Below are 10,263 nucleotides of genomic sequence, written 5' to 3' on the forward strand. Positions count from 1 at the left end.
TTCATTTTTTCATTTTAAGTCTACTTTCATTCCTTTTATCTTTAGTGACGTAATTTTTGACAGTTAATATCTATTTTAAGGCCATGCAAATTCAGTTTTTAATAAGACTAGTTCCCGTTAATTGTGTGTCATTGGCATGACTAATATCCATTATGATTTGAAATCAGTTTTGTTTAATAATGAATTCCTTTTCAGAATAATTCTTGAACATAACTAAAATTGTTCGGCAATTTTAAATATGCGAAGATTTTCAAATAATTTTTTCTTTCCAAATTTGGGGGAATATAAAATAAGTTCTCTAATAATTTCATTATAGATCATATTAAATTATTTATGGGTGCTATTGAGCCCATTGAAAATATTGAAAATTTAAAGTCGTGAATGGGGTGGGGTTCCCTTAACAGTCCATGCCGGAATCCATTTATGTGTTCCCCCCATTAACATCTAAGAAAATACCAATTCCAACCATCGAATTTACATTATACAGTATCTGAAATTGTTTTGTGTTTGGTTCATCTCACATTGGCTGAGTGGATTAACGCCACCCAGAGAACCAAAACGCTTAGTGGAAGCGAAACCACAACCTACGCGAAGCTCTCCTACTGCTGGGCAAGATCCACAGATCTAGGGGCACTTAGCACACACAGTACGGAAAAGCACCGGACAGGCTCGAGACCGAAGCCTCTACCAGCTTAACAAATGAAAAACACACAAAGCACAACACGCCGTCCTTACGGACTGTCTGCACGACATCCACAGAGGAACCCCAGCGGTGCCAAAACCTACGATGTCTGGTATTCCCACATCCGTTGCACAACCCACCACCACCCGGTGCAACCAGTCAATGCCTTCCTGCTAGGAAAATATGCTTGCTTCTGGAGCAAAACTTTTAGAACAACTTAAGATCCGATCGTCTTCATGTACCCTACTAAAATTCCGCTTATGCAATTTTAGTATCAGCATTCCGTCAGTATATGCTACCAGCCTTCTGTCATCCCACACACATAAATCAGTATGAGATAGTAAAATGCATTTAGATAACGATGCTCCCTCTGTAAAAACCCAGTATTTAGGCCAGGATATAATTTATAACGACCTACTGGCACTTGAATATACAACCACTGACGGATGTCTGCACGACAACCACAGAGGAACCTCAGCGGTTCCTCTTTCGATGCAACCATCGAAAGCCATCCTACAAGAGGATTAGGACCGAAGACCAACTTCACTAAGTGCCGTCCTTTTTCTTCTGGAGCAAAACTATTACAACAACTAAGGATCCAATCGTCTTCAAGTACCCTACTTACAATTCCATCCCGTCCCACCACTCGTTATACCCATAATTGCCAAATCTCTAATGCCATTAGAGTAACAGCATTCAATCAGTATATGCTTCCAGGTTTCCGACATTCCACATGCATAAATCAGCCTGAGATTGTGATCTTTTATACGAAAATGCATTTAGAGAACCATGCTCCCTCTGTAGAAAACCAGTATTTTAGCCAGGATATAATTTATAACGACATAAAGACAGTATCCCAATGTCCCGAAAAATGTTTGGCCATTTATTTAATTTCGCTTGTGAGGACTATCGCTTATAGCGACCCATTTCGCCAGTCTCTTGACCATTATCGATTTTTGGCTATAATTTTTGAATTTAATAAAATAAAGTGGCATTCCTATATTAATTTACAGCTTTACAAGAGAGTGTAAGCTGCAAGGTGTACTCTGCATTAATTTTTTTAAACAAAAAATTTTTTTTTTAAACAAAATCATTTTTAATTTCCATCAGCAAGCCGGTATTCATTCAACAAACACACCTTTATGCGAAAAAAAAACCTTCGCATTTTCACAAAACACATTCAGCGAAAATGTCATGGTCCGATGAAAACATTAAATTTGAATGAAATTAGCATTAAGGGGAACTAAACAACTAAAATTTAAATTACACTTCGTACAAAATTTTGCCATGTCATTTTTCATAGCCATGATCACAAGATCTAAATCTTTAACATGTTTTCCAAAAAAGGAACATCTTCCAATTCCATAAAAAAAAATCCAGTTAATTCTTGTTTTGTTGTAATTTTTGTCTGATTTCAATTTCCCCTCGGCAACAATGTTTTGCCAAAATCGCTTGCTAATTCATCAAAAAAAACCGCAATCATGACGTTAATGAAAAGACTTTTTTTTGGTAGAACCACTCATTTTAGATTTTTTCGGTGGATACTTATGACGTGGTACAACACACATTTCTTACGAATTCGTCGGCAGCAACAAATTGAAGGTAACACACAATGTTTGTTGGCGAGGGGAGGCAGGCGTTTTTTAGCCTTGATTCAAACGACCGTGAATCTTGAGGAGAAAATTCATACGTAACAATGTCTGAAGATTATTTTTGCTTGTTTGCCCCCACGTTTTACTTTTTTGTTTTATCGGCCAAATGCATAGGTGAATGACCAATGAGATAGTATACCGGGTATGATATTTTTGCAAAAAAAAAAAACAAAGTTGCAATGTTACTAAACTATACCACACAGCGTCGTACTATATCAGTGTACTTGTTATCAGTTTTGACTATGTTTTTTTCTTTTTGTTGTTGTTGCAATTACTTTTTGTTTGGGCCAGGCGAAGCAACGAACATCGACCACCGCACCGGGAAAACTAGCTACCGAATGTATAAAGAGTTTACGATCAACTGATTTCGTGTGGCTGATATTCGGCCCATTGAAGCTACCAATGCGAGTTCACTCTCTTTAACGCACGTTCTCTCTCTCCACAATCTTTATTGCAGGAAATAATTCCTTGGTACTCTGTTGTTAATATAACAGTTGGGAGGAAGAACAAGAGAGAGAGAGAGTACCCCAAACAGAGCACAACGAAAAATCATGCGACCATGTTTCCCATACACAAGTATGTATTTATGTTTATTTCATGCAAAAACCCCCCAAAACAACAACACAACCCGGCATACATGTACATATGTATATATTAGAATGTATGTATATATAAAACACGCATGATTACATACAAATATACAACACGTGTGGTGGACTGGTGCGTTGAAAAACAACCACTTTTTAAAGGGAGATATTTTCTTTTATCTGAACATAAATTTGTATCTTTTTTTGTGTGGAAAATCGTTTTGTAGTCACCTTTTGTTCTGCCGTTGGTTGTTGTTGAGATCGAAGTACTATCTTATCTTTTTTCACTATTCATAACCCAGAGATAATGTTGACATGATTGCTAAATGCGGTTTATCTTGTAGTGTGGGATTCTATTAGCGATTATTTATTTACATTCAATTTACCTACAATATCAAGTGTACAGATCGATATTGTGTAATAGGGTAGAACGATGAAGGGTAGTAAATTCTCAATAATACATTCGGTTTTGTTGAAGGGTGACGGGGGGATGATATATACCAAGCAACGGCCCTGATTGGCTTTAACGTAGCAAAACCCAGGCTTATCTTGGTACCTCTGTCATCTCAATTTTGGACATCACCCATTGAAATAGTGATCTGATATGTGCCGCGAGTTCAAACATAAGAACTATAAAAATTGGGTTGAAGCGTCGGATAAGTTGCCCACACTCGGAAAACCCCTCCTATGCACTGTATTATAGCTGACATGAAACGAGACATAAATTTGGCTGCGAATTTATGATTACCTCATCTCCAGATTGAGTCCAGTAGAAGCGAAGTTCTTCTACATCATTCTTATTTGCGCCCGACCGAATATCGATTCGGCGCGATCTAATACAACACGGAAACTCGACGTCGAAAAGCTATAAACACAACAAATAACAGAAGCCTACTCCGCTCAACTTATCCACCTGTTTCTGCTACCCGCTGTCGAGGTGCTTGAATCAGGTGCTGCTAACTACCATGTTTTTTTCTGCCGCGAAGTCAATCAACCTTTTCCGACGGTGGAGCAAAAAATATTTTCCCTTCCGATTTTTGCATAAAAATTTCTTAGCAAAATTTAAATGTCATGGTCAGGGCAGCCGTAATATCTACTGGAATGAATCTAAATTCTCCTGTTAACCAAAAATCATGTATCCTTTCATGACAACTGTAATACAGTGCGTAATCATTTGATTTAATGACAAAGCTAAAACTGCGACTTCTCTGTTCCACTTGCGCACATTCCAAGTGCAGATTTGCATATCGTGGCCCTTTATTTAAACATTTCATCCCGAATCATATCAGGCATCTGATTATCTAAGTATTTTTCTAGTTCATTGATTACAAATTTATAAAAGGAATGGAATATGATAACATTTAAAAGTTTCATCCCGCATCATATCAGGCATCTGATTATCTAATTTTTTTCTAGTTCATTGATTACAAATTTATAATGGGTTTTATTGGCGCCCAATGTGGGGAAGTGGGATATGATAAAAAAATTTACATCCAGAATCGTTCATCGATTACAAATTTATAAAGGGTATATTTGGCGCTAAATTGGGGAAATGGGACACGATAAAAATTAGGAATTGCATCCATCATCGATTACAAATTTATAAGGAATTTTTTGGCGCCCAACGTGGGGAAATGGAACACAATAACAATTACAAATTTCTTTGAGAATCGCATCAGGCATTTGATTGTGTACTTTTTTCCTAGTTCATTGATTACAAATTTGTTCCCAACGTGGGACACGACACAATTCAGAATTTCATCCATCGTTTCGATTACAAATTTGTAAAAGGTTGAATCCAGAATCATATCAGACGACGTTTTTTTCTAGTTCATCCTTTTATTCGTAATATCATTCAATACCTTAAGGCATCCCGTCTCATTGAATATTGATTTTTTAGAATAGCATTTTGAATTCACGTAGAATGTTGCACTGTTGTAATCTATAGGTAATTTGTCAGTGATGCATATAAATGCATTTTTTGCATTTTAAAACCCCGTCATTTCTTTTCGTGCCTTGAATACTCAAACATTTTGTTAGTACTTTTTAACTTCACATTTAATGAAAATATAAATTGGAATCAATTCTTCAATATACCTTGTCTTCACATCCGGAATTTTTCCCAATTCGGGGTTTTAAAAATCAATTCTGAGAAATACATTGTATTAATTGCAGAATGTAAACAAGAAGAACACTGATAAGATTCACTTCCATTATTTTCATGTCATTGCATGGTGTTCACATACAAATAGTAGTTAAATAGAAAGAAAGCAAAAACAACAACAATAAAATAATAAATTTACAATCAGACAATTGGTTTTTTTCCTTTCTTTGTACCCTTCACCACTATATCGAAAATGTATCATTGTCAGTTTTTTTGTAGTTTTTATTGGTTTATTATTAGGTGTGTTCGTTCACCATTGCTATTGAAAAATTACTCAGTAATTATTGCTATGAGATATTTATTTCAATAAAAATGAGCAGTAACTTCTGTCGGGAGATAAAGAGAGAGGGATTACTCTCACAGATGTAAATTATTACTCTCTCAGATGTTAATATTTCACCCAACAGGCGAAAGTCAGCTGATTTTTCTCAAGTCTAATGTCAAAAAAATTGGATTCTGTTTACGTTTTTATAATGGACGCCAATTTACAATAAAAGATTTTGACACAATATGGGTTTTGACAGCAAACTTGAGAAGCAGCTGATATCCAGCTGGTCCCTGTCTCGCCAGTTAAGTTCGTCCAATGCAAATCTGGGCCGAATATTTATTAAAACATCTCCCTCGACCATACTTTACCTCATGAAAAATTAAAAACAAAAACCCTTTTTTTAAATACAAAATTAATAAAATATTTGGTTTATTGCTTAAATATATTTTTGTAGATATTGAAAGCACATATTTATTAAATGCAATTATTTTAAACATAATATTGAAATACTATTTTTTCGAACTAATTTACAGCGTCAACTGTGTAATTCGAATATTTGAATTCACTAAAAAATAGATATCAATAAAAAATTATTATTTATTTTAAAAACAAAGCTCAGCTACATTAAGTACTACATAACTAAATGGGGATTTTTTCATTAATTTAAAATATTTCTATTCCCGTTCTCTCCCTTCCCTAATATTTATTTTGATCCGCCTTGGCCGCCTCCGCCTCTTTGGCAATGGAGGCAACCGTGGTGAGCGGCAATGTTTCGGCCTTTTCGAAATTTTTCATTTCCTTACCCTCCTCCAGCATATACTGCTGAGCTTTTGACGCCTTGCCAAATTCTTCGCCATCGGCTATTGTCTCCAGCGTTGGTTTGTTGTGGGTTTCCGGCAGCAGCAGGGAGAGTAGACCACCAATAAAGGCCATTGCCCCAAATATTAGAAGAGGTAAAGGTTTCCAAATCTCCCCCAACATATTAAAGAATGGCGCCAAAATACCACCAATACGCGCAACCATAGAGGCAGCTCCTAAGCCCACATTTCTCACCACGGTGGGGAATTGTTCGGCGGAGAAAATGTATATGGTGCCATAGGAAGCTGTTATGGCCAATTTACCTATCATGGCACAGGTGATTAACATCCAATTCATGTTGGAGGGTATGGCAATGGTCGCCAGAAGACCTATACCGGCCACCAACATACAACCACAAAGAATTGTGCGACGACCCCATCTGTTGAGGGTGAAAAGTAGGAAAGTATAGGCGGGAATTTCCACAGCTCCAGAGATGACAAAATTCAACAGGGCATTTGAACCCAAATCATTGGTGTTCCAAGAGAGCCCATAATAGGTGCCGCTGTTAACAAACCAATCGAAAAATATCAGCAATGTCTTTCGGCGTAAATTCGGATAACGAAGTAGATCCCAAACACTTGGTTGGGGTGGAACGTCTGCATCATCTGCCTTGGTTGGTGGTTCAGGTTTCTTTTCTTCGCTGGTGTTATCATCCAACAATTGATTGATCAAATCCACCGACATGTCCACCTTATTGAAACGGGCTGCCTTTTGGATGTTGGCAATGGCGGCTTCTTTGCGATTTTTTGACAACAGCCATCTGGCCGATTCGGGTATAATCCAATAGTAACACATAAAGAGCAATCCGGGTAGGGTGAGGGCAATTTGTAGCCAACGCCAATCATGGACGAAATAGACAAATGCCGCTGTCAACATAAAACCGAACGAGAAGAACATCATAATGAAGATGCCGGCAAAGAGACGCATACTGGGACCCACCATTTCCATGCCAATGACATAGGCCACCAGGAACACACCCGAGGTGGTGGCACCTATTATAAAACGTGATGTGGTGTATGTTAGATATTCCGGTGCCACACCAGCCAAGACACCAAACACCACCTGTATGACAAGGGAGGCGAAAAATATTGGCTTGCGTCCATATTTATCGGACAGCTGGCCAAAGACGATACTGCCCACCAAAACACCCAACATGAACAGAGCATCACTAGTTGCACGCAGAAAATTACGAGTACACACCATGTCCCATTCGGTAACAGCACTGTTCAGATATTTCGTCTTGTCGTATACATAATGTGAGCAGGTTGTGGTGCCATTAGCAGCATAGGGTTGACTGCCATTGAGATATTCCGGGGTGTAGTTGATGTCGTAGTACGAACATGTTTCATATTTCACACCCAGTAAATCTTTGGGATACACCAATGGCCATAATTCCTCTGGTAAATCATTGTATTCGACATGTGAGCTATTCTCGAATGGGAGCACACAACGGAAATCCGGTTTTGCTAATAGGAAAACACCGGCTAATTTGTGGAAGGCACACGTTATCGATGTTAGGCAAAGTAGGAAATAGATGATTTTTTGATATCTGCCAAAATCGCCTTGATGTGTAATTACCTCATCGTAACCCATGATGATGATTTTTATTTTAATTTTTCTTTTCTTCTAAAACGTTGTTAACAGCAGCTGATGGCGAAGACGAAGCTGCTGGAACGAACAAACGAATGAATTGAAACCTTTGGCAGTTAAACAACTACTGTTTACAATTTCGGGGTGTCTGTGGCCTGTCTTGCCTCTCTTCTTCTGACTCCCCAGTTTCTGTTAAATTTTGCTGAGCTCTGCTCTTCTCGTTAACAGCGAAAATATGACAGCATCAGGCAAACCACAGCACGCCTCCTCTCTTTGAGAGTTATGATGTGTGTGGAAACACTGAAAAGAGCAGCTCTCAGCTTGACGCTGCAATATGGTGGTGTTTTTTGTTGGTTTGTGTTTTCTCTGCTCTCTTCCCAAAACTCAACACCCTCCTCCTGCTCGGCATGGGGTGTAAGTAATCGTTGTATGTGTGGTGTTTACAAATTAACAGTTGTTGTTGGTTTTGTTGTTATTGTTTTTTGGTTTAAGTCTGTTTTACTAGTAACTTGACAATTTTGCACAATGCCCGCTACGCTCCTCCGAGTTATCTGTGGTCTAAAATAATGTCTCCCTTGTATTAAGTAGGCTATGTGACGTTGTAGCGGTGTGTGTGTGAGTGCGTTTGTACGTGTTTTTTTATTTTCATTCACTATATAGAAGCCAATATCAGCATTTTGTTAGACCTTTTGGCTTGGCGATAACTTATGATGTTCAGAGTTCATTCCATCATTCCGATTTGTGTTTGTTTGTATTTTTTTTTAATGATTTGATGATTTAAATTTAAAAAATGGTCATTGTCGTTATTATTGTTGTTGTTATTTTTTTCATTCACATTCACGTGCTTTATCAATGGTTAGCTAGATTTAGCTAAACACCAAAATTTTGCCATTTCTTTGTTTATTGTTTTCTTGCGTTTGGAATTTTTTTTTAACAAAGCTAAAAATATTTTATTTATTTATTGTTTTTTTTAATATCAAACGACCCGGATCACTTGCTACCAGAAATTATTTCTTTCTACTCTCCCAATTTTGCTCTCGCTTTGGCTGACGTATCGTAGGCAACTGAATTCTGTGTTCATATTTTAAGAATTTTTTAAAATTGTTTTGTAAATATCAAATGTATCAGCCGTCGTCGTTGTCGCTCAGTCAGTTAGTCGTCGTATTTATCGTCTGTATTGCACGTACTGCTGCTACGTATCTTGCCAGAGTTTGTTCTGCTTGGTTCTTATATTGGAACAAGAACAAACGGCACAATGTTTGCTGCTATCAGCTGCTATGGGAGCCATTTCTTTGGCATGTTTTTTTTATTGTTGTTGTTTTTCGTTTTATGGGTTGTTCACAATGAATGAGATAATGTTTAGCTTAGCTTTTTTATTTGTGGTAATAATTTAATTAACAATAATGTGGTAAAAAAGAAGAAAATATATCAGCTATAATACTTTCATCCACGATGACAATTGAAACAATTGCCGGCTTATTTCTGTTTAGAGACGAACACGCACCGAGTGAGGAAGAGACAGTAATTTTGCAGTAAATGAAAACCATTATTCCCTACAGAGAAAGTGGGGGGACATAACATTATGAGAGAGAGTAAACAAATAAAACCGTTTGATTAAAATACCACCCACTCTCTCTGCTCTGTGTTACTCTCTCACTCATTCTCCCTTTCACTGTTAGACAACTTACACATTGGACAAGCAGCTGTTTACAGAACCGAAAAAAGGAAGTCGTCATCTAACATAACGGATATGTTTTTGTTGGAATAGAAAAAGGAAACATACGCACACACACATTCATGCATGCATACATGCACTCTCATTCATGCACAGTAAACAGCATAAATACGGTTGTATGACTTACAGTGTATGTAAATTAGTCCTGTTCACATGTGATGCTACTGGAATGGAGAAAATAAAAGAAGAAAACAATGAGTCATAAATTGAGGTGGATGAACCATGACTCAATTTTGTTTATATAATAATTAATAAATAAAAACATGTGGAAAAACAAATAAAATATATAAACAAAATCTTATTATCTGTGTTATGACTTTAAACTTTCAAATGTAGATTTTAGGTGCAACTTAACATTTGAGGACGATTAAATTTAAAAATAAAAATTAAACAAATAAATAAAATATAAACAAAGGCATCTTATTATCTTAGCTCCCATAAAGTAGAAATTTTGCTACCTGTTAAAAATGTGACTTTAAACTTTCAAATGTAGATTTTCGGTACAACAAACTTTTTGTTTAAATTTTAAGCCTTGTTATGATTTTTTAAATACGATGTCAAATAAATCGCTTTAATCTATTATGTCTAAACGCAACGTTTGCGGGCGCCATTTTAATAAGCTGTCATGTTTACACTCAGGTCTTTTTATTCAAGTGCATTGTCATAATTTATTTGATAAATAGTGATAAACAAAAATATCTTCCTACACCCCAATTTATTTTAAATT

At 36.7% G+C, this 10,263-nt stretch overlaps 1 protein-coding gene across 1 annotated transcript; it reads right to left on the bottom strand.

Annotated features, from left to right (window-relative positions):
• Positions 1–6,049: 6,049 nt before the first annotated feature.
• Positions 6,050–7,804, bottom strand: LOC133332455 (organic cation transporter-like protein). Its single transcript, XM_061540860.1, has one exon. The coding sequence runs from the start codon at positions 7,802–7,804 to the stop codon at positions 6,050–6,052; it is 1,755 nt and encodes a 584-aa protein (XP_061396844.1).
• Between the last annotated feature and the right edge of the window lie 2,459 nt (positions 7,805–10,263).

Source organism: Musca vetustissima, unplaced genomic scaffold (assembly GCF_032173495.1).
Source record: "Musca vetustissima isolate MV318-11 ecotype Yass unplaced genomic scaffold, APGP_CSIRO_Mvet_v1 utg6459, whole genome shotgun sequence".
Taxonomy (NCBI): Eukaryota; Metazoa; Arthropoda; class Insecta; order Diptera; family Muscidae; genus Musca; species Musca vetustissima.

Bases quoted from the DNA above. Each gene is read 5' to 3' on its own strand.
- LOC133332455 (XM_061540860.1), bottom strand. From the start codon at position 7,804: ATGGGTTACGATGAGGTAATTACACATCAAGGCGATTTTGGCAGATAT.